Genomic DNA, 25,298 nt, shown 5'->3' on the forward strand with positions numbered 1-25,298 from the left:
GACACATTTGCCACTGGTTTACCGCAGGAATGGGGACAAGACCTTTCACCGCCCCGCGGGAATGGGGACAAGGCCTTTTACCACCCCGTGGGAGCGGTGAAAAGTCTTACTCCTGTAGTAAAAAAAAATTGCGCCCGTGTCAGACTCGGCATCTTCTCCCCAGCTCCTCTTGCGCCTATTTTACCTTCAGGAGCCAGCCAAGCCACGATGAAGACAGAAGGAACCTTAAATCAAAGCCTGAGACCAATGTGATTTGAAGAATAAAATTTCCAGACAACAAAAAGAAAAAAAATAAATTTAGTTTATATTTTATGATTAGAATATTTCAGATTTGAAATATGTATCCTGCTAGAGCTGGTATTAGACATAACTGGAGACCGCAAAGTCCAGGCTGTGCTTCTTTAGCATCTAGCTGGCTTAGGGCTTTCTCTCTGACCAGGGGGCAGTTGCCCTAGTTGCACTCCCCTAACATTATTCTTGCCATGTGTGACTAAAGTATTCTGTTAGCTTGATTTTTCTATGTAGTATTCTGTAGTAATTTGGTTTGTTCAGTTTTCACAATAGTGAAGGGGATATTTGTAAAAGGGAGAGGAGATAGGTTTTGTTGAACCTTGCTCTGTTTTATTTGTGTTTATAAAATGATAATTATCAGAGGAGAAGTTTCCACCCACACACATGCGACTGCAGGGCGGCACAGGCAGGCTTCGCCGGCATCAGTTTCTTTTCTAAAGCGCCACGAAGGTAAGGGGGAGAGAGGGAGGGAGATAGATTTGGCCGGAGGTAGGGAGGGAGGGAAGGGGCCACGCACGCGATTGGTGACCGTGTGCCTTCCCTCCCTTAAGTTTCTTTATGCCGCAAAGGTAAGAGGGAGGGAGGGAGATTCTCGTGCCGCTGAAGGGCGGTGAAGTGGTGAGAGGGAAGGGTGGATGCTGCGGGGACAGGGCAGTGAAGGGAATGGCAGGGACAGGGCGGTGAAGGGGACGTGGTCCGGTGACGGGGACAGATTTTTCCCCGTGTCATTCTCTAGCCCACAGGTGTCAAAGTCGGTCCTCGAGGGCCGGAATCCAGTCGGGTTTTCAGGATTTCCCCAATGAATATGCATGAGATCTATGTGCATGCACTGCTTTCAATGCATATTCATTGGGGAAATCCTGAAAACCCGACTGGATTACGGCCCTCGAGGAGGGACTTTGACACCCCTGCTCTAGCCTATAGTCTAGGACAGGGGTAGGCAATTCCGGTCCTTGAGAGCTGGAGCCAGGTCAGGTTTTCAGGATATTCACAATAAATATGCATGAGATAGATTTGCATCTCAAGGAGGCAGTGCATGCAAATCCATCTCATACATATTCATGGTGGAGATCCTGAAAACCTGACCTAGCTCCGGCTCTCGAGGACCGGAATTGCCTACCCCTTGTCTAGGAGGAGTCTGAGTCTTTAAAGAGACCATATTCAAGGTATGCATAAACATTCTGGAGCCGTCCCAATTCATCAAGCTGTTCAAGTTCTCATCTTAGCAGCGTGGGATAATCCCGAGTCTGGACTTAGAATGGGTGGATGTGTAAGTTATAGCCATTGTTTCCTGAAGAGAAAGAAGTCTAAATTAAATTACCTAAAATAGATGCTTGTGGCCGCAGTTACCAGGAAGACAACCAGCGGTTCTCAACCAGCCAGGTTTTCAGGATATCCTCCATTGCATTCAGATATCTCTCATGCGTATTCATTGTGGGAATCCTGAAAACCCAACTGGCTGGGGGGTCCCCGAGGACTGTGTTGAAAACCACTGTTCTAACCAATGTTTGACAGGCATCCTCACCTGTGAGAAACACGCAGAAAAGTATCTTGGTGTCCCAAAAGACAGTAATTTTTCTTCCGTTTGTAGTATTAATAGGAGACTCTAAGAACCTGCCCAAAAAGCCAGCTCTGCTATGCTCTTGGCAGTGTGATTTATTTTAGAGCACAACTGACACAAAGTAATGACTTTGGTTGCTTCTTTCTGCAGCTTATAGTTATCCGATTGCAAAGCTGTCCAGGACCATGAACCCTTTCACAAGTGACATCTTGGAGTTTGTATCCTTTCCATCTGCTTTATTTTTCCGAGTATATTTATACTTGCACTTTGAGGTTTGTAAAAATGTCTGTTTTCTTTTTTTATACCTTTCTAATAAGAACATAAGCCTTTAAATTTAAAGAGGTGTGGAGACCATTAATTGAGTATTATAATAAATAAATAATTATATTTATCCCCATTAAATATATGTAGGGGGGAGGAGGGATGGGTGGGTTTTATGACATTATGAGGGGTAATATATGGAAAGGGAGGGAGGGGAGATAGTTTATGGTATAAAATGAATGTAGAGTTTCAAGTGAAGAATGTATAGTATGACTTGAATTATTGTACACTTGTTTGCATAATGTAAAAACGAATAAAGATATTTAAATAAAAAAAAGAACATAAGCCTTACTAGGTCAGACCAATTGTCCATCAAGCCCAGTAGCCCGTCCTCATGGTGGCCAATCTAGGTCCCTAATTCCTGGCCAAAACCCAAGGAGTAGCAATATTCCATGCTACCGATTCAGGGTAAGCAGTGGCTTCCCCCATGTCTTTCCCAATAATAGACTATGGATTTTTCCTCCAGGAACTTGTCCAAAACTTTCTTAAAACCAGCTACGCTAGCCGCTCTTACCACAACCTCTGGCAATACTTCAGGGCCTAATGTAGAAAGTCTGTGTTTCATCTTAACCCAGAAATTTTCCTCCTGCCCTTCTCTGCTTCCAGCTTAGTTGGAACCAAGGATAGAATTCTGCACCATGAAACTTCATTTGCAAACCATCTGGGAATATTATCTCCTATTTAAATTAATTCCCAGCTTAACTTCTGCAGTGATAGTCTTCATCCAGGAGGCCATATAGCAGGGCTTCTTCAGGGAAACTCTCCCCCCTCACACACACACACAAATGTTTTGCCTCCAAAAACTACATGTGTAAAAGTGATCACACAGGCATGTCTGGGGGGGGGAGGGTAATTCAGGTGGAGCACAGGCAAAGTTGTACATACTCATTCACTCTTTCTTTCTCTGTCTCTCTCTCACCTGTTCTAAAAGTGTATCAGCACTGATGCACAATTGAGGCTGGTTCTGGGAACTTGGCCTTTTAAAAACCCATTAACATCTAAGCAGTTTTTTGTTGTTTTATTTTAAAAGGGCAACATTTTGCTACTGGGGCATAGGCATTCTCTTATTAAATTACCCCTCAAGGGGCACTTCTGTGAAAAGTCCAGAGATGCACCTATGTTGTAAAGGCAACACAGGCTCCACATTAGAGAGCAGCATGGGAACGGGGATGCTGGGAATCCCGTGAAATCCAAGGAGACCTCCCTAGGGTCAAGGGGCTCCAATACCTATGAGCATCCTTTTCCTGCCCTCCAGCCGCATTTGCCCCTCCACCAAGCAGTGTGCAACCCTCCAAGCATGCTGTCGGTAGCTTTCCCAGAATCCTTCCCACCGACGTCAGAGCTAATGTCAAGAGAGAAGGCTTCTGGGTCAGCCACGTGCAGCGTGCAGGGCCTATGTCTAGTCAGAAATTGCCCCTTCTTATTTTGCTGCTCCTGTGCAGAATTACTCATGTTTATAGAATCAGTCAGTTAATAGCTTAATTGTATTCGGAATAGAGAGTTGCACAGGGACAGAAATCCCGCCCGTCCCCACCAGGATCCCCTCCATCCCCATCAGGATCCTCTCCATCCCCACCTGTCCCCGTCAGGATCCTTTCCATCCCCACCCATCCCCGCAAGGAATTACCTCCATCCCCGCCCGTCCCCATAAAAAGCAGCAATTACTTCTGACAGGATCATCAATTCCACAGTTTCTTTTGTGTTTGCGCTGCTGTTTTCCTTGTGGAATCTCTTTGGTGGAACCTTTTTTTGTTTTCTGTTCAGGTAATTAACTTATAAAGCCCGTCTTTTACCAAGGCTGACATGTCCATTATATTATATGAACGAACCCTGCTTCCAAAGCCTTCCATCCCTGTGGGAGTCCCGTTGGCTAGAGGAGGGTCCCCGTGGGAGTCCTGTGGGTTAGGGGGGATACCCGCGGGATTCCCACGATCCCCGTTCCCGTGCAGACCTCTAATTCAGAAGTACTTGTGATCTGGATTTGCACAGTTGGAAACAGGATTCTGGGCTTTATGGACCTTCAGGCTTATTTAGCTGTGAAATCCTTGACACTTGTGCATTTAGAAGAATGCCCATGGGAAGATTATTATCCTTTATGACGAAGATGAGAGGATAGCCAGCCAGGCTGCTACCACCATGTGCGAGAGAGGGTTTGAGAATGTATTCATGCTGTCTGGTGGTGAGTCTCTCTACTACCTACTATTAATGATGCCTCCTGATTTTTTTAAAGGTTTTCCAGAACAAACATCCTGTGCCTAATGGTCTGTGTATGTATCTCACTTGCTTCTCTTTCCCTGCCACTCTGCTGTTGCTGATCCAGCTGGGATGTGATAGAAAATTTCATAGAAGCCATTTTAAAAAATAAATGGATGTGATTAAAGTCAACACAAGTGATCCCTCCCTGGACAGAATAAAGGAATTTGATTAATAATGGGGGGTCCTGAAGTACCTAGATAAAGTTCTCTGCTTGGCTGAATCTGTATCTGTTGCATTAGAGTCAGTAATATGACCCTGTGCTTCAGATGGAGATCGGAGCAGCTCCTTTTTGGGGGAGAAAGATTGTAATCTGGGTAACAATGATGCACAGGAAAGAAACTGAGGTGGTGCCAGTGGCGTAGTAAGTGAGGGCCGCCCCGGGTGCTGTATTGTGGGGGGGCGCTGGCGCCTCTCCGCCACGCTCACACCATCCCTCCCCCCCCCCCCCCCACCCACCACCCTATACCTCTGTATTTCTTTGCTAGTGCGAGCAACTTCTGCCTGTTGCTCGCGCCAGCCTGGCTCCCGTCTGAATCACTTCCAGATCACGGGGCCAGGAAGTGACATCAGAGGGAAATCTATTGCTGGAGAGAAGCCACTAGCACTGGCCAAAATTTAGAGGTACCGGGGGGGGAAGGGAGAGTGCAAGTGGGAGGGGGAAACCACTGCCTTGAGCACCTCCTAAGATTCTATCTTAATTAGGATGAGCCTCTTTTGGGGCTTTAGCTTCCTAAGCCTTTGTATGTTACCATCTTGGCTTTTATCCAATATGTGGTTTTTGGCCTAGCATGTTCCTTCTGTTCAGTTTGTGCTTCTGGCTCTTTAAATCTGGTCTCTGTTTAGTTATGCTACTATGAGTTGCAATGACTTAATGAGTTTTTCCTTTGTTTCATTTCCCTTGCCCACCTCAGTGCAGTTATTGAAGTGGCAGCTTTCGACTGGGCTCCAGAACATCACTGCTCCTTCTGGACCCTAGGTCTGATTGAAAGGTGTCGCTATTGAGACACTCCCCCACGGGGCTTTGACACTGCATTTCTAGCCCATATTGATGTGGGGAGCAGAAGACTTAAAGAATCAAAACCAGATCAGAGTGATGCACAGCCGTCAAGCCAGCCTTTAGACCAGGGATTCTCGAGCCAGTCAGTTCAGGTTTTCAGAATACCCACAGTGAATATGCATGAGGTAGATCTGTGTACAGTGGAGACTGTGCACGCAATTTCTCATCCATATTTGTTATAGGTATCTTGAAAACCAGACTGGCTGGCTATGTCCCGAGGACTGAGTTGAGAACTCCTGCCTTAGACCAATATTGTTAACTTCCTTCCTTGACTAGTTCAGCTGTTGAAGTGACTAGGTGGCCCTGACTCCTTCTGGAACATGATATACATAAACCTTGAGTCTGGCTACTAAGAATTGCCATTTTTATGTCAGCAGTACTGCTTTTCATGGCATCTGTGAATAAACCCATGTCTCCTACTTGCCAGCATGCACTACACCATCATGTCGACCCTATATTCATTGGGAGAGCCTGAGGCCTTAAGATGCCATTCTCATTACATTCAGGTCTGAAAATCATAGCACAGAAGTTCCCTGAAGGACTGACCACCGGTTCTTTCCCTGAAACTTGCCTGCAGCAGCTGAACCAAGCTGGGCCAGCTCGAAAGCGTTCCTTGTCAAGAGAGCCGCCTTTGCCTGCTGAAAACAAGTGGAGATTTTCTGCTAGTGATCTTGAAAAGCTGGAACAGCACCTTGAACAGATACTGGTAGCCACAGAAACTTCCCGTGAGTACTGTTAAGAAACCATAGTGTACCAGGACAGGATCTAGTGCCTACCACTGAAACCCTGAGGAGGATGGGCTATAAAAATGAATTAATAAATACCATATCTTCTAGCACTCTAATAATGGAGCAGGTCTTCTGAAGGCAATGCATTGTAACAGCCTCATGTTTGACTCTTTAAAAATCCATTTCAGTCAGGTTTGTTTGTTTTTTTAATTCTTTATTCATTTTCGTATGTTACAACAAGTGTAGCAAATAAACTCATTTAAAACTTAAAGATACACACTTGATTAACTCTCATATAAGCATCAAATGTAACATTTCATTACAAATTAAAATTCTATAATATTTTAAATATTATGAAAGAAATCTAACATTTATATCATCCTTATTGAATCTAATAGTCCCTCCCCCTCCCTCCCTATTCAATAAATCATAAAATTATCCTTACTGTGAAATTATTGAAATACTCGTGTATTATATAATAACAACAAGTAAAACCCACCCTTTTCCCCCCTAATCAAATACCTTAACATTGGAAAAGTTAATCATTCATTACAAAAATCTGTTAACGGTCCCCAGATTTTCTGAAATTTACTAATATAATCTTTTTGCGTTGCTATTGTGAGCTCCATTTTGTATATATGACACACAGAATTCCACCAAAAATTATAATTTAACCTGTCATATGTTTTCCAATTGTATGTTATTTGTCAGTCAGGTTAATATTTGATGCATCAGACATAAATAAACACTCTCTATTTGGCATGATGATGAGGAAAAAGAGTCAAATATCATCAGAGAACAACAAGCTTTTATTAGTTATGACAGGGGTTGCCATCCAACACATAACCAACAATTGGAAAAATTACAGAAACCTTAGTTATACATTTTGGTGGAATACATTATGCCATATATTTAAAATGGAACGTGCAATAGCAGTACAAAGAGGGACATATACTAAATTTCTAAAAATATGGGGGCCATTGGCAAAATATTGTAGTGAATAGTCATCACGTCTTCTCTTCTCCTTTTCGTTTTCTTTTTTAGCACACTAAAGGGGGGAGGGAGTTAGAAATAATGTTACATATTATGTTATACTATGATATATAATATGTGTATATTTTTATTGAAAATATGATGAAGGGTGGGTGGTAGGGGGGTTATTGATTTTACTAGATGTTTATATGGCAGATATCAAAGTGCTATTCTGGAATAATTTGTTGTAATATATTCTTTTGTGCACTTGTTGTTTAATTTGAAAACGAATAAAGAATTTAAAAAACAATAAAATAAATAAATAAATAAACACTCATATTTTGCCTGGCAGTGCGCCTAATTTTTGGTCTGAAGAAATATGATCATATCATTCCTTATTATCAACAATTGCATTGGTTGCCTTTTGAGGCACGTATCCTTTTTAAATTTGGCAGTCTTTGCTTTAAAGCTTTTTTTGGTTTAGCTCCTGGTTATCTAACCTCCCAATTTAATTTTTATAGATCATCTAAAAATACCCGTAATAATTTTATGTTTATGTACCCTTCAGTTAAGGCCTGTCATTATAAGAGATTTTTGAATAGGACACTTGCATTTCAATTAGGGAAAATGAACTCTTGGTTAAACCCGCTGATCTTTCAAATGGATTCCTGTTGTGTTTTTAGAAAATTTGTAAAAACCTATTTGTTTGATAAGTTTGTTAAATAATTATGTATTTTTATCTTGTTATAATGTTTTACTTTTTCTATGTATATGTCACTGATTGTATAGTTCCTCTTCTCTGTTAACCGCCCGGAACCTCACGGATGAGCGGTATACAAGAATTAACTTATTATTATATTTATGTCCGATGCATCAAATATTAACTTGACTGAAATGGATTTTTAAAGATTGGACTGTGTGCGACTCAGAGTTGTTAAAAACAGAAGTAAATTTCTCTGGCATGCTTGTTTCTTTCTTCTGTTACAGGCTCCCCTGTGACAGCATTACACTTCTAATCCTCTTCCCCAGCTCTCTACCCTTCCCTGATTGGATAGAAATGGGGTGTGGTGCATGATAAAGCATCTTGGCCTTTCAGATTCTGCATAAAGAGCGACATCTTCCTTGTGCCATTCAGGGTTTATCAAGCCTTTAAATATTAGTTGGTTTGGAGAAGAGGCTTCTGTATTGCAAGAGCTGGAAGATAATTTCTGATGGCAAGATCTCATATTTTCACAGAGGAAGCGTTTCTCTGGAAGTAATGCTTATAGAGGATTACGGGAGAAAGTAGTTCAGAAGAATTCATTCCCACAAAACAATGTGCCAAAACAGAAAAGCAGCTCTGATGCTGCAAATTCATAAGGGTTGTCCTTTTATTAATGACATGGTTTTATTTTCAGACCGGTTTGGACATCTTTCGGCAGGAAGACTCGAATCCAAGTCAATCGGTTCCCGAAGTAACAAGTCCACTACCTCTGCCACGTCCACTAGTTCCCGCTCTCTGGGTGGCACCAGTCTCCAGAACAAGCCATGGAGATAAAGCAGTGTGCCAATCACTAGAGGGACTTCTTTTCTTCATCCTGGAATCCCATTTCCTCCAACTTTGTCCCACGTACCTGGTTTCCATGATGCAAGCTGCTAAGACAAGACAGTTCATACTATGCACCATTCCAAGGCCAAACAGAACAGGTAGACAGATTAACACGAATGATGACATTTGCGTAGATTTTCTGTTTATAAACTATTTAAAGCATTTTTATACCTGTAGGAGAAAAAGTGTAATTGAAGATTTTTTTGGGGGGGAGGGGTCATTCTTTGATGTCTTTAGAAAGCAATTATTTTTTTTTTTACATTTTCTTTGTTACTCTAATACAGATAAATTATTTCTCAAATATTTTGCAGTAGATGTTTCCTTTCAAAGCCGATGTTGCTTGGGATTAGGGCCGCCTTGCTCGCATTTTTCCACTCGCCTTAGAGATCACTCCTCTCTGGTATAGCAAGTGAGAGCAATGAGAGGCCCCAGTCCAGAGAGCATTCAAAGGGATCCAGGAAGGATGCAGCACACTTACCTCCATAATTTGTCTTCAGGAATCCTTTGCAGGACAAACCTAGGGGTATTATTTCCAATTAGTGATTCTGGATGTTGGTTATGTGGAAGAGAGAGGCAGAGCATCATTTTGAAAGTTTTTGTGGAGCACTTTGGAACACTGGGGTGGGAACAAAGGACATTGATAAAGGCCCACTGGAATGAATGAATGTTTTTTTTGTAGAACTGATCCGAAAACAAGTTTTTAACCAAAAATATGGGGTTGTCTCCCCAAAAACTGTCCTGATTGACCATACTGATGAGATCAGTATGTTATTAAATGACACACTTTTTTTTTCTCAGACTCTCTGACTACCTTAATGATGTGCTGTCTTTGATTAAAAAGTACCATCCCATGTACAACTGCAGCTAAACACTGACAATTTTGAGGGGATAAAACTTGCTCTGGTGCTTAAAAACAGACAAAATCTCTAAAGATGCTTATGGGGAGGTTTAATATTTGTTTGGACAACAAAGACAATTGTAGGATCTAGGAAAAGAATTTTTATATGCTGTGTTTCAATATAACATTTACAAATATATACACCTCGATCTTGCTCACATCATTCACTCTGATTTGAAAAGCAGTTCTTTTCCCTGTCAGTCTCCATGTGTCTCGTCAGCTGGTTCACAGAGCAGACCCACTCTTTAATTCCCATGGTGCTGCATTCTTACCGGATTCCGCTCTGAGGTCATCGAACGGATCCCTGTTGGAGTGTGCAGTCATAGAGCAGCAGCTTCTCCTCTTTTGCTAGAGCCTGTGATGGTATAGTACATCCTCTGTTCTCAACTGAGTTGTTCATTCACAAGAAAGCTTGAATCAGTGAGACAGAAATCAACATGAATGTTTCAAAAGTCCATCTAGATTTTCTCCAAATAAAAGTTTCTTCACTCAGAATTCTACATCACTGCTACCACCATCAGATTTGTCTAATCATAACACTATGGAGGCAATTTTAAGATAGGCTGGATAGATGCAAAGTCCATGGTTTACTTTTTATCTGTGGACTTGCTTAAGAAATAAATATCTGCACACATTGCATTTGCTAATTTCTACAGGTAATTTTTCAGAAGCAAAATTATACATTGATGAAAAATACAGTGGAACCTTGGTTTACGAGCATAATTCGTTCCAGAAGCATGCTCGTAAACCAAATTGCTCGTATATCAAAGCAAGTTTCCCCATAGGAAGTAATGGAAACTGCTTTGATTGGTTCCACCTCCTCCCCCCACCGAGGCTACCGGCGCTGCTCCATTCTCCCCCCCTTGAGGAATCCGACGCTGTTCCAAACCCCTCCCCGTGATCCAGCTTACCCCCCCCCCCTGCGAACCGGTATCCTCCCCCCACTCGCGTTGCTCCCCCCTCCTACTTCCCCCCCCCCCCGAGCACATCAATGACACTTCCTTTACCCTACTTGGCACCAGTGCCGATGCCCGAAGATCCTCCCTCTTCTGGTCTGGGCTGGGCTGGACTGGCTTTGAGCATTTGCGCATGCTCAAAGCCTTCTGGTCTCGCTCTCTCTGAGATTGAGAGCAAGACCAGAAGGCTTTGAGCATGCGCAATTGCTCAAAGCCAGTCCAGCCCAGCCCAGACCAGAAGAGGGAGGATCTCCGACGCACCGCCCAGCCCAGGCTGCGCCAGAAGAGAGAGGATCTTCGGGCACCGGCACTGGTGCCAAGATGGGGTAAAGTTAGTGTCATTGACGTGCTCGAGGGGGGGAAAGTAGGATCGTGGTGGAGGGGGGGCAACGCAAGCGGGGGGGGGATGCCGGATTGCTGGGAGGATGCCGGATTGTGGGGAGGGGGGCGCTCGTACAGCGAGGCAAGCTCGGTTTACGAGGCACCAAGTTTACAAATGTTTTGCTCGTCTTGCAAAACACTCGCAAACCGGTGCACTCGTAAACCGAGGTACCACTGTACTTGTGTTTATCCCAGGACAAGCAGGCAGCTATTCTTGACTGATGGGTGACGGCACCGACGGAGCCCCGGTACGGACAATTTTAGAGTGATCTCACTCTAAGAACTTTTAGAAAGTTCTAGCTCGGCCGCACCGCGCACGCGCGAGTGCCTTCCCGCCCGACAGAGGCGCGCGGTCCCTCAGTTTCTTAGTTTCCGCGGAGCTAAGAAGACGCGTTTTCAACGGCTGTTGAAATTTTTTCTTAACTTGCCTTCCCGCTCGCGTAAACGTTTGATTTCTTTAACCTTTCTTTTATTTTGAAAAAAAAAAAAAAAAAAAACAATCTTACATTTTTTTTTTCTTCAATTTCGGTTTTTCCCCGGCGGGGCCTTCTGCCACCATCGAAGCCTCGGCCTTCGATTTGGCGGAAGCCGTTTTCCCTTTCATGCCCCCTCAACCGGGTTTTAAAAAGTGCCAGCGGTGTGCTAGGCCTATATCTCTCACGGACCCACACAACTGGTGCTTGCAGTGTTTGGGTCCTGAGCATCAGGCCTCTTCTTGCACCCGCTGTGCTACTTTAAAGAAAAGAACTTTAAAAAATCGCTTAATTCAACAGCGTTTGTTATTCGGTGCCGAGATGTCCGACCCCGTTCCTTCGACTCCGGCTTCGGCACCGCTTCAGTCGGCACCCTCGTCTTCGACGCCGCGTGATTCCACACCGGCATCCCAACAGTCAGGTAAGCCGGCTAAGAAGCCTTCCCCGCTGGAACGTCTTCCGGCCTCGAGTGCAGTGAGCCCAGTCCTGCCGCCGGTTAGACGCCAGCGGAAGCGCTCCGCCCCTATTGAGGTGAGTCCCTCGACATCGGGCTCCTCATCTCCGGGGCGTAGAGCGGCACCGCAGGTACCGCAGAAGAAAAAAGCGGTACCGGTGCCATCCCTCGATGACCGCATTACGGCCATCCTTCATGTGCAGCTTAAGGAGCAATTAGAACGACTCCTTCCTGCTATAATGACACCGAGCCTTCCGGTGCCAGTCCGCACCGAGCCATCGGTACCGGTTGTACATCAACCCGTGTCGGTACCGGTTGTCGAACCTGTCTTACCTGCTTCTACTGTCTCGGTACCGCTTCACCTAACTTCATCGGTATCGATGCCAGTCCTTGCACCGGAGCCGACAGCTCACCATCAATCGGTACAGACTTCGGCACCGGTGCGACCGATAACATCGCCTGACTCGGTATCGATGAGGTCGGGTAAGTCGGTACGCAAAACCCGACACATGCAAACATCGACACCTGAGTCTCGGGACCATTCTTCCCATGTCAGAGACCCTGATCTGTGGGGGGACTCAGAGGAACCCTTTCTTTCTGAAGGAGAATGTTCCTCAGAGGAGGAGGATTCGGCTCTCCCTGACCCATCCTCCAAACAGACCACTTCCTCTTTCTCCAATTTCTTGAAAGAGATGTGTGAGTCTTTGTCCATTCCTTTGGAGGCTGAATCCAAAAAGTCTAAAGCTTTTTTGGATGCCCTTGATTTTGATCAGCCTCCAAAGGAATTTTTGAAGCTTCCCCTTCATGACATCTTGAGGGAAACTTTCTATAAAAATTTAGAGACTCCTTTAACTGTTCCAGGGGCCCCACGTAAACTGGATTCTCTATACAAGGTAATTCCCATTCCTGGGTTCGACAAGCCTCAACTTCCACACGAATCCTTATTTGTCGAATCCACCCTTAAAAAGACTTCAGGAGCCAGTGTATATGCATCTGTCCCTCCTGGCAGAGAAGGAAGGGCCATGGATAAATTCGGTAAGAGGCTCTACCAAAACGCTATGTTAGCAAATAGAGCTAGTAATTATGCTTTTCATTTTTCTTTTTATTTAAAGCATCTCCTTACCAACATGGCTTCCTTCGAGAAGTATCTTCCTTCAAGAAAACATCCATCTTTTCATTCCTGCTTGTCGTCTCTATTCCAACTTCGTAAGTTTATGGTTAGGTCCATATATGACACCTTTGAACTTACATCCAGAGCGACAGCTATGTCGGTGGCTATGCGCCGTTTGGCCTGGCTTCGGGTATCCGAGCTTGATGTTAACCATCAAGATCGGTTAGCCAACGCCCCATGCCTAGGGGATGAGCTCTTTGGGGATTCCATGGACTCTACCACCCAAAAGCTCTCGGCTCATGAGACGCGCTGGGATACCCTGCTCAAGAATAAAAAGAAGCCTCCTCCACCAAGACCATACAGGCAGCAATCGGCTTATCAACGCCGTTTCACAGCCCGTCCATTGCCTACCACTGCTCAACAACCTCGACGTCAGAGGCAACAGCAACGTCAGCCTCCCCGACAGCAGCAACAGCAGCAACCTGCGAAACAACCTCCTCAGCAGAAGTCACAGCCCTTTTGACTTCATTCTCCGCAGTATAGCCAGTATCCCTGTTCCTGTTCTCCTGCCTCAACCAATAGGAGGTCGACTTTCTCTGTTCTTCAGCCGGTGGGAAGTAATCACTTCGGACCAATGGGTCCTCAACATCATCCGCCACGGCTACTCTCTCAACTTTCAGACTCTCCCACCTCAAAGCCTGCCAAAAGAGTCTGCTTTGAACAGTCCTCAATCAGCCCTCCTTATTCAGGAGGTCCAATCCCTCCTCCTTCTGAACGCTATAGAGGAAGTTCCTCTAGATCAAAAGGGGCAGGGATTCTACTCCCGTTACTTTCTAGTTCCCAAAAAGACAGGAGATCTCAGACCCATCCTGGACCTTCGCGATCTCAACATTCATCTAGTAAAAGAAAAATTCAAGATGCTTTCTTTAGCCATACTTTATCCCCTTCTAAATCAAAACGACTGGCTATGCTCCCTCGATCTCAAAGAGGCTTACACTCACATACCGATCAATGTAACCTCAAGACCATATCTCCGATTCATGATCAATCATTGTCATTACCAGTACAAGGTGCTGCCCTTCGGTCTTGCCTCATCTCCAAGGGTATTCACCAAATGTCTCATTGTGGTGGCGGCTTTTCTGCGCTCTCACCACCTGCAGGTATTTCCTTACCTGGACGATTGGTTGATCAAAGACACTTCTGCCCAAGCGGTCCTTCTGGCCACCAACCAAACCATCCAGTTTCTGCAACTTCTGGGATTCGAGATCAATCTACCCAAATCTCATATCATTCCCACTCAGAGACTTCAATTCATTGGAGCGATCCTAGATACACTCCTCATGAGAGCTTTCCTGCCATCCAATCGGCTTCAGACCCTTCAGTCTCTATGTCACCAGGTACTTCCTCTGCCGTCCATCTCAGCAAGACAAATGATGGTGCTCTTGGGACACATGGCATCCACAGTTCATGTCACACCTCATGCCCGTCTTCACCTGCGCACTCCTCAATGGACCCTTGCGACCCAGTGGTCCCAAGCGTCGGACTCTTGCTCACGACACATATCTGTGACATCATCTCTTCGTCAGTCTCTGCAATGGTGGTTGGTATCCTCAAATCTATCCAGAGGTCTTCTGTTCCATCAGCCTCCTCATCAACTAGTCATCACCACCGACGCCTCTCTGTACGCATGGGGAGCTCACTTGAACGAGTTCCAGACTCAGGGTCTTTGGTCAGCCCAGGAAAAGAAGCATCAAATCAATTTCCTGGAACTCAGAGCGATGTTTTACGCCCTCAAGGCCTTTCAACACCTTCTCTTTCCTCAGGTCCTTCTGTTGTGCACAGACAATCAGGTTGCGATGTACTACATCAACAAACAGGGTGGGACAGGCTCTCGCCTTTTATGCCAGGAAGCCCAGAAGATCTGGAATTGGGCCATAGACCATCATCTCTTCCTGAAAGCTATTTACATTCAGGGGAAACAGAATTCATTAGCGGACAAACTCAGCAGAATTCTCCAGCCTCACGAGTGGACACTCGACCCTGTAACTCTACAGTCTATCTTCACTCAATGGGGCACTCCTCAGATAGACCTCTTTGCAGCTCCTCACAATCACCAGCTGCCCCGTTTCTGCTCAAGACTTTACTCTCCACACCGTCTCACAGCAGATGCTTTTCTCCTCGACTGGTCGAATCTGTTCCTGTACGCCTTCCCTCCTCTACCTCTCATGTTGAGAACCTTGTTCAAGCTCAAGAGGGAACGAGCCACCATGATTCTGATTGCTCCGAGGTGGCCCAGGCAACATTGGTTCTCCCTTCTACTTCAACTCAGTTCCAGGGAACCTTTTCTTCTTCCTCTGTTTCCTTCTCTGCTTACGCAACAGCAGGGAACCCTTCTGCATCCCAACCTCCAGTCTCTACACCTGATGGCTTGGTATCTCTCGGGCTGAACTCGACTGATACTCTTTTGTCTCAGCCCGTTCGTTCCATTCTGGATGCCTCCAGGAAACCAGCCACTCTACAATGTTACCATCAAAAGTGGACAAGATTTTCTTCCTGGTGTCTTCTTCATCATCTTGATCCCACTTCCCTAGCGGTGGAGACGTTGTTGGATTATCTTCTTTCTTTGTCTGATTCTGGCCTGAAGTCCTCTTCCATCAGGGTCCACCTCAGTGCCATTGCAGCTTTTCATGAGCCAGTCCATGGAAAACTTCTTTCAGCTCATCCCCTGGTATCCAGGTTCATGCGTGGGCTTTTCAATGTGAAACCACCTCTTAAAGCCCCTCCGGTTATCTGGGATCTCAATGTGGTTCTTTCCGCTTTAATGAAACCTCCATTTGAACCTTTAGCTACCTCTCCTTTCAAATTTCTCACTTGGAAGGTACTCTTTCTTATTGCCATTACCTCTGCCAGGAGGGTCAGTGAGCTTCATGCACTGGTTGCAGATCCACCTTTTACGGTTTTTCACCATGACAAGGTGGTTCTGCGTACACATCCAAAGTTTCTCCCCAAGGTTGTTTCTGAATTTCATCTCAACCAATCCATTGTTTTACCTGTTTTCTTTCCAAAACCTCATTCTCATTCTGGGGAACAAGCTCTGCATACTTTGGATTGTAAAAGGGCTCTTGCTTACTATCTGGAGCGTACGAAACCCCACAGATCAGTTCCCCAACTCTTTCTGTCCTTTGATCCGAATAAATTGGGACGTCCTGTTTCTAAACGTACGTTGTCTAATTGGCTTGCAGCGTGCATTTCATTCTGTTATGCTCAGACCGGACTGACACTGGAAGGTTCTGTCACAGCCCATAAAGTCAGAGCAATGGCAGCATCTGTAGCTTTCCTCCGTTCCACTCCTATTGAGGAAATCTGCAAGGCTGCTACTTGGTCCTCAGTTCACACTTTTACATCTCATTATTGTCTGGATACATTCTCCAGAAGGGATGGTCACTTCGGCCAATCTGTTTTGCAAAATTTGTTTTCCTAATGGCCAACCTTCCCTCCATCCCTCTTTTTGTTAGCTTGGAGGTCACCCATCAGTCAAGAATAGCTGCCTGCTTGTCCTGGGATAAAGCACAGTTACTTACCGTAACAGGTGTTATCCAGGGACAGCAGGCAGATATTCTTGCGTCCCACCCACCTCCCCGGGTTGGCTTCTTAGCTGGCTTATACTAACTGAGGGACCGCGCGCCTCTGTCGGGCGGGAAGGCACTCGCGCGTGCGCGGTGCGGCCGAGCTAGAACTTTCTAAAAGTTCTTAGAGTGAGATCACTCTAAAATTGTCCGTACCGGGGCTCCGTCGGTGCCGTCACCCATCAGTCAAGAATATCTGCCTGCTGTCCCTGGATAACACCTGTTACGGTAAGTAACTGTGCTATTTCAAGACTCCTGAGAGTGTGTGTCCAGACAGTAACTAATTTTTCACTCTCACTCCTCCCCCAGGATTACGTCTTACTAAAGATAAAAAGCTGCATGGCGAGGACCTACATTGATAAGTTTCCCTATGTTTAGATTGGGCACAAGGGTAAAGCACTGGCTTTTAAAATTACCTTGCTTTTGTTAAAGGCAAGTTGTGGTGACTGATCTTGGAAATATATTTTGTGTGTATTTTTACATTCTTTCCTAAAGAACATTTTTATATTAAGGAGAAAATGTTTGGTGCTATTAAAATCCTCCATTCCTATTTTCTGTTTTATTTATTTATTTATCGGAATTTATTAGCTGCCTTTATAAAAATATTCACTTATAGGTACCTGCCGTGACCTGGGGCTTAAATTCCAACAAATTAACTCAAAAAAACACCCTGTAAAGTACGTCACAAAATTTGCAAAATAACACGAAGTACTTGTGAAAGAATCAGTGTCGCTAGAGAGGACTGGACACATTGAATGAAATTTGGAAGAAATACGTTTGCCAGTGAGGAGCTAAGTACTATTTATTATCCCAGGACAAGCAGGCAGCATATTCTCACATGTGGGTGACGTCATCTACGGAGCCCCAGCGCAGGCTCCGTAGATGACGTCACCCACATGTGAGAATATCTGCCTGCTGTCCCTGGATAACACCTGTTACGGTAAGTAACTGTGCTTTTTGAACGTTGAGGAGACATTTAGTTATTTATTAACAAAGCATTAGATTCACTAGAGAGACTACATAGAAACATAGAATATGACGGCAGAAAAGGGCCATAGTCCATCAAGTCTGCCCACTCCAATGACCCACCCCCCTGACTTTACTCCCCTAGAGATCCTACGTGAATATCTCATTTTCTGTTAAAACCTGACACGCTATTAGTCTCAATCACCTGCAGAGGTAGACTGTTCCAATGATCAACCACCCTTTCTGTGAAGAAGTACTTCCTGGAATCACCATGAAACTTCCCTCCCCTGATTTTCAGCGGATGCCCTCTGATGGTCGAGGGTCCTATAGGACAGAAGATATCATCTTCCACCTCGATACGGCCCGTAACATACTTAAACGTCTCAATCATGTCTCCCCTCTCCCTTCGTTCCTCAAGTGAGTACAGCTGCAATTTATTTAGCCTTTCTTCATACCGTGAGATCCCTGAGCCCCGAGACCATCTTGGTGGCCATTCGCTGAACCGACTCAATTCGCAGCACATCTTTCCGGTAGTGTGGTCTCCAGAATTGAACACAATACTCCAAATGAGGTCTCACCATGGATCTGTACAGTGGCATTATCACTTCAGGTCTCCTGCTGACAAAACCCCTACGGATACAACCCATCATTTGCCTTGCCTTGGAGGAAGCCTTCTCCACTTGATTGGCAGCCTTCATGTCATCGCTAATGATCACCCCTAAATCACGTTCCGCCGTGGTCCTAGCCAAGGTCTCACCATTTAGTGTGTAAGTTCTGCATAGATTTCTCTTACCCAGGTGCATTACTTTACACTTTTTAGCATTGAAGCTGAGCTGCCAAGTCGATGACCACTGTTCCAGTAGTAGTAGGTCCTGCGTCATACTATCAGGCAAAATGCTTTTGCCTACTATGTTGCATAGTTTGGCGTCGTCGGCAAACAAAGATACTTTTCCTCTAAGCCCTTGGGTCATATCTCCTATGAATAAATTAAATAGAATCGGGCCCAAGACCAAGCCCTGTGGCACTCCACTGGTCACGTCTGACGTTTTGGAGGGGGTACCGTTTATCACTACCTTTTGAAGTCTACCGCTTAGCCAATCCCTAACCCATGCAGTTAGTGTGTCCCCTAATCCCAGCGATATCAGCTTGTTCAATAACTTGCGGTGTGGGACGCTAACAAAAGCTTTGCTGAAGTCCAAATATATTACGTTCAGAGACTCCCCGTCATCCAGTTGTCTAGTTACCCAGTCAAAGAAGCCAATCAGATTAGATTGGCAGGACCTGCCCTTGGTAAATCCGTGTTGGTGGGGATCACGTAGGTTTTCTTCGTCCAGGAATATCGTCCAGGAAATATTTAAAAGCACTTTTGTGTTTAATCACACTCGTGTAGGCCTATGATGGTGTGGGCGTGGCTTGCAATAGAGCCTGACGATTGATTAAAGCTGGGATTTCGCAGTGGCAGTAGCCCCTATAGCTTAACAATCACACTGAGGCTACACACATCACATATGATTAATATTTAACAGTGATATTTATTTATTTATTGTATTAAGTGGAGTGTCTCTAGTGACACTGATTCTTTCACAAGTACTTCGTGTTATTTTGTAAATTCCAACAAAAGCAGAACTATGGCGGTAGGCCACTGTTGATGAGTTACTGTGTGCGAGGTCTGCTAGTCCCACAGCTCTGGCTCTTTCAGTAGCAGAGGTGAAGCTTTGGAATAATAACTTTCAGAGTTCTAAAAAAAAATGATTAAAAACATGTTTTTATAGAAGCTTTTTAAGTGGTTAAGAAGCACTGGCTGAAGAAATGAAGTGATTAATGGAAATGTTATTTGTAAATTGTTTTGTTGTATTATGCTTTATACCAGGGGCGGGCCGCAATCCAGTCAGGTTTTCAGGATTTCCCCAATGAATATGCATGAGATCCAGTTGCATACAATGGAGGCAGTGCATGCAAATAGATCTCATGCATATTCATTGGGGAAATCCTAAAAACCCGACTGGATTGCGGCCCTCGTTGCCCACCCCTGCTTTATACTGTTTATTGTTCTTGTGGTGTTATCTTGTTTGTTTGTTTTGTTTTTTTGTAATCCACTTAGATGTAAGCAGAATTTTTTTTTAATAAATAAAATGAATAAAAGTTTTCCAGTTAGGATGCGAATAAAATTCAAGACATTACATTAAATGTACCAGACTGGGCCAGGCTAAAAGTCCATCAAATCCAGCAACCTGTCTCTTAACAGTGACCCATCCAAGTCTGTAGGAATAATCCAGCAGGATCTCAAAGAGTAATCCCATTGCTTGTTGCTCACTCTGAGGAATAAGCATTGAGCAACGCCATATCTAGTACTGAATGAGCCCATGCAAGATAAATTAAGATGGACCCCTGTAATACCATCCTGCTAAAAGTACTGCGAGCCAAAGGGGTCCCTTTCAAAGCTCCAGTCAGGAAGCATGGAAGAAGATATAGAAACTGAGGGAAAGTGTGTGTGTGGGGGGGGGGGGGGAGCAGGTCTGTGGTCTATATGTCAGGGGTTACTTGTGGGGCTTACAGAGGGGGTATCAGACTGCGCAGGGATTGCAATGGGTGAGAAGTGCTTTATATATGTTGAGGAAACATCAGGGAAGTAGTCTGAGTTTGTGTATAAGGGAGCTGTCAGTTGTAGCTGGAGTGTCTGGGACAGGGTGCCATCTTCCTATAGTCCTAGTATGTGTAGAGGAAACCTCACACTTCTTTACGAAAAATCAAACCAAAACAGTTCAAACAATACAATAGCGCTGGATATGTCATCAATATTATTTTTTACTCTTTCTCAATCCAATTCATCATCGAGAGTACTTCTTGGGAGTTCAGATTTCCACCCTTATCAAACAGATGCAGGCGGTAGGGTTCTTCATAATTACCAATACTTCGTATTTCTACTTTTTATGTTTCTTTTTTAATTATATTATTTTTTTCATTATTTAATTTCCTATTCTTATTGGTATATATATATATATAAATAGTATAACTTAACTTTGTTAGAAGTCCATTCCCCCTCCCGACACGTTTCGCCTAGCTTTCTCAAGGTCGGGGGAACTATAAACAAAAAATATAAAGATTAGTTTATCAACAACATAATCCCATTTGTACCCTAGTAAAATCAGTCCTAACTTTTGTTTTACCTGAACTTTACAGCATAGCTTCTCCTGTTGTAACCAGACGGCTGTAAAATTCAGGTAAAACAAAAGTTAGGACTGATTTTACTAGGGTACAAATAGGATTATGTTGTTGATAAACTAATCTTTATATTTTTTGTTTTTTGTTTTATAGTTCCCCCGACCTTGAGAAAGCTAGGCGAAATGCGTCGGGAGGGGGAATGGACTTCTAACAAAGTTAAGTTATACTATTTATATATTTACCAATAAGAATAGGAAATTAAATAATGAAAAAATAATATAATTAAAAAAGAAACATAAAAAGTAGAAATACGAAGTATTGGTAATTATGAAGAACCCTACCGCCTGCATCTGTTTGATAAGGGTGGAAATCTGAACTCCCAAGAAGTACTCTCGATGATGAATTGGATTGAGAAAGAGTAAAAAATAATATTGATGACATATCCAGCGCTATTGTATTGTTTGAACTGTTTTGGGACAGGGTGCATGCAGCAGGTGGGTATGCATTTGTTAGATACCAAGGAGAGGAGTATTGTGTGATTCTTGGGATATGGGGGAAGAATGTCTAAGGTGTGGATAGTGTGGAAGATTCAGTGGGATACTCCCCCCATCCCCTTCCATTTCTCCTTCCCATAGGATGGGAACACATTTCTTCAGTCATGGGTTCTGGGAGCAGGTGAATGCAGGGGACACTATACTTAAAATGCAGCAGTGTTGTCAGACTGCCTTCCAGTTTCACCAAATGCTGCATCTTGGCAAAGGAATGTAAGTTTGACCAGCCAGTGGTCTTATAGATGATTTCTGCCAGTGGTTGACTGGGATTCTCATCAAGAAGCCATTATTCCTCTAGTTCAGGGGTCTCAAAGTCCCTCCTTGAGGGCCGCAATCCAGTCGGGTTTTCAAGATTTCCCCAATGAATATGCATGAGATCTATGTGCATGCACTGCTTTCAATGCATATTTATTGGGGAAATCCTGAAAACCCGACTGGATTGCGGACCTCAAGGATGGACTTTAAGATCCCTGCTCTAGTTGAATGAGCTCTGAGATCCTGAGAAGGTTCTAAACCAGTGGTTCCCAACCCTGTCCAGGAGGACCACCAGGCCAGTCGGGTTTTCGGGATAGCCCTAATGAATATGCATAGAGCAGATTTGCATGCCTGTCACTTCCATTATATGCAAATCTCTCTCATGCATATTCATTAGGTCTAGCCTGAAAACTCAACTGGTCTGGTGGTCCTCCAGGACAGGGTTGGGAACCACTGTTCTAAACCATTGATAAAACTGAAGGAAGTGGTCCTGTCAGCCTAATAGGCAATAGTTGCTGCCTCCCCTTGCTTAGCGCCACCAAGTAGCACAAATAAGCGGGTCTAACTATAAACTGTTCTAAGCATCGCAATGGTGCTCTACGGATTTCAGAATCGTCCCTATGAAAGCTCTGCAGTGTCACCATCTGATTTCCAAGGAAGACAATGAGGGACATTTTCGATAGAAACATAGAACATGATGGCAGAAAAGGGCCACCGACCATCTAGTCTGCCCAGACTAATGGCCCACCCCCTAACTACCTCCATGAAGAGATCCCACATGCCAATCCCATCTTTTCTTAAAATCTGGCCCGCTGCTTGCCTCAATTACCTGTTGTGGAAGATTATTCCAGCGATCAACCACCCTTTCGGTGAAGAAATATTTTCTTGTGTCGCCATGAAATTTCCCAGCAAAGTCTGACTTTGGACATTTCCTGCATTTGCCAGAGCCATGATGGCAGCCCAGCCTAAGGCTTGCGCTGCTACATCCCATGCATTCTGGATTGGTCTGGTAAGATGAAGGGGAAAAATTGGTCTTTCCTAACTTCCTCTCCTTGCGTCCTACTAGACCGGTCCCACGCTGTAGCCAGAGAGCAGGATTCTTCTCTTCACGTTACATTGTTTAGGCCAGTGTCCCACAAACATTTTGGCACCGGGGCACACTAAACCAGATGCCGCAGCCAGAAGGCACCTGGAAGTATGCGGATGTTGATGCAATGATGTCACGCACATGCGTAGAGGTCCTCTGGCCATGACCCTGAGCCTGTCACTTCGCCGGTGGGGGAGAGGAGGAGAGGCACCGGCAAGGAGAAGAGTTGTCAGTGCCGGCTGACAGCCTACAGGATGTGCCACTTGTCCTGTAAGCGGTCAGCCGGCGCCTCTCCTGTCTGGCCTCTTGCGGCACACCTGGAATCTGCTGCGGCACATAGTTTGTGATACACTGATTTAGTCTATTTTAAGTGTGGGGAGGTGCCACAGATTTGGAAGGCGTTTTCTGAATAGTGTGGTATTCTGGATCGCATGTACATGCTAATATTCTAATTATGTACATGCATAATCAGCATGTAAATATTGGCACCTATAAGTTACCCCCAAAGAATCTTGAAGCATAAGCTGAGGCTGGGGACGGGGGTGGGTTGTCCAAATATTTAATGGCACGTGTTAGTTAAAATAGAAAATGGTTCCTTCAGGTGAATCCTTCTGTGATGCACTGTGTTACTTTAAAGAGCAGATTGGAGCCAAAAGATAAGATCATTCTTTTCCATTCTAAGAGGAATCCCAAGTCATGAAGTTTGCAACCTGGGAGCAACTACAGTGTTGATGAAAGTTGGCATTTTCATGCTGATTCTTGCTTAGGAGCTTATGTACTTCACTAAATAGCTAGTCCAGAAAGTATTTCTTTAGAACCTGGGAAATGAAAACAGTGGGATCTTGTCAATATATGCATGCAAAATAGTGAACTTATTGTAGTAGTATTATCCTTAGAGGCTTAAGGTGTTTGACTGAGTTCAAGATTAAACTTCATTTATTTATCATGCTAAGGTCATAAGATCCTGCCAGCTTTGGGCTAGATTCATAAAGCTGACTCTCCGTGGCCGATCCGTGCAGGCCCAACCAATTCACAAAACAAAAAAATTAAAATGAGGGCGATCGGAGGAACGCTCCCCTCCAACCGCACGGATCGCTAGTGTGAGATCCAGACGCATGCGTAGACCATTCCTTACCCATAGATGGTCTGTGCATGCTCTCAGCATTTTGTGGGGGGGGAGTTTTGCAAGCGCTTCATGCCCGGCAGAGCTTTTGTTTTTTATTTTTTGACTGGTTTTTTCTACGGGCTCGCATTGCAGGAAAGGGCAGGCGAGCCGGGGGCTGAGCAGAGCAGGAGATCAGCTGGAAAGTCGAGAGCCGGGGGAGGCAGAGAGCAGGTCGCAGCAGAGGCAGGAGATCAGCTGGAAAGTCAAGAGCAGGCAAGCAGAGAGAGAGAGTCGGGGAGGCAGAGAGCAGGTTTATTGCAGGGCTGGCAGGATAGTTGACAAGGAGTTGAGTGACTGGTCGCTTTTAACTTTAGAGAATGTCCTCTCGTTCTCTTTATCTTGGAGAGGGTTAACAACCTGTCTTTATCTACTAAGTCTATTTCCTTCAGTATTTTGAATGTTTCGATTAAGACACCTCTCAGTCTCCTCTTTTCAAGGGAGAAGAGGCCCAGTTTCTCCAGTCTCTTACTGTACGGCAACTCCTCCAGCCCCTTAACCATTTTAATCGCTCTTCTCTTGACCCTTTCAAGTAGTACCGTACACAATGGATATCCTGAAAACCAGAAGTATGTCCTTGTTAGGGTTCCCAGATGTCCGGTAAAACCCAGATATGTCCTCCGTTTAGAGCAGTGGTTCCCAACCTTGTCCTGGAGGACCACCAGGCCAATCGGGTTTTCAGGCTAGCCCTAATGAATATGCATGGAGCAGATTTGCATGCCTGTCACATCCATTATATGCAAATCTCTCTCATGCATATTCATTAGGGCTAGCCTGAAAACCCGATTGGCCTGGTGGTCCTCCAGGACAGGGTTGGGAACCACTGGTTTAGAGCACTGTCTGGGTGCCCGGACAGACTTTCCAAAATCCTGTAGTATGTCCAGGTTTTGGAAAGTCCCAACCTCCCGGGCGTGTCTGTAGGGCCTCTGAGCAGGGACAGATGATATCACACGCCTCCGCACATGCTTGGAGACCCTCCAGAGGTAGCCTGGAGGTTAGAAAGCAAAGGTGAGGCTTTGTGGGGGTGGGGTTAGAGGCAGAATGGGGTGGGGCTAGAGGCGGTACAGGGTGGGGCCATGTTTCCGAGTTTCTCCAGACAAAAATCTGGTAACCCTAGTCCTTGGGATTGGTTTAAGAAAAGCATGTTTAAATTATTGAATTGTATTTGACCTCACCAAGGCAGGGGGCAGGGACAATGCAGGTGGAAGGTGGTCCCCAAAAAATTGGTCCAGGGCACCGCAATCTCTTGAGCCAGCCCTGCTCCCCCTCTGCACCTGCGGCTGCTTGTGCAGTACCACTGTACACTTCTCTCTTGCACATTGCCCCATCACAGAACAGATGCAACATGGTATCATGGAGTCCATTTCATACAGGAGCAATGGAAGCATAACTCATCCACATTTTCAATGTACTCTATAGGATTCTGACTGCTTTTGCTCAAA

The 25,298-nt window shown here is 44.8% G+C and overlaps 1 protein-coding gene across 3 annotated transcripts in view; it reads left to right on the forward strand.

Moving 5' to 3' along the window:
• CEP41 (centrosomal protein 41) overlaps window positions 1–9,566 on the forward strand; it is a 70,311-nt gene extending 60,745 nt beyond the window's left edge. For all 3 annotated transcript variants that reach the window (XM_033958311.1, XM_033958309.1, XM_033958310.1), the window contains exons 8-11: window positions 2,003–2,070; window positions 4,238–4,352; window positions 5,993–6,211; window positions 8,584–9,566. In XM_033958311.1, the coding sequence (XP_033814202.1) occupies window positions 2,003–2,070; window positions 4,238–4,352; window positions 5,993–6,211; window positions 8,584–8,723 (542 nt within the window). In that variant the 3' untranslated portion in view covers window positions 8,724–9,566. The remainder of the gene's footprint in view (window positions 1–2,002; window positions 2,071–4,237; window positions 4,353–5,992; window positions 6,212–8,583) is intronic.
• Window positions 9,567–25,298: the final 15,732 nt, after the last annotated feature.

Source organism: Geotrypetes seraphini, chromosome 9 (genome assembly GCF_902459505.1).
Source record: "Geotrypetes seraphini chromosome 9, aGeoSer1.1, whole genome shotgun sequence".
In the NCBI taxonomy this organism is placed as follows: Eukaryota; Metazoa; Chordata; class Amphibia; order Gymnophiona; family Dermophiidae; genus Geotrypetes; species Geotrypetes seraphini.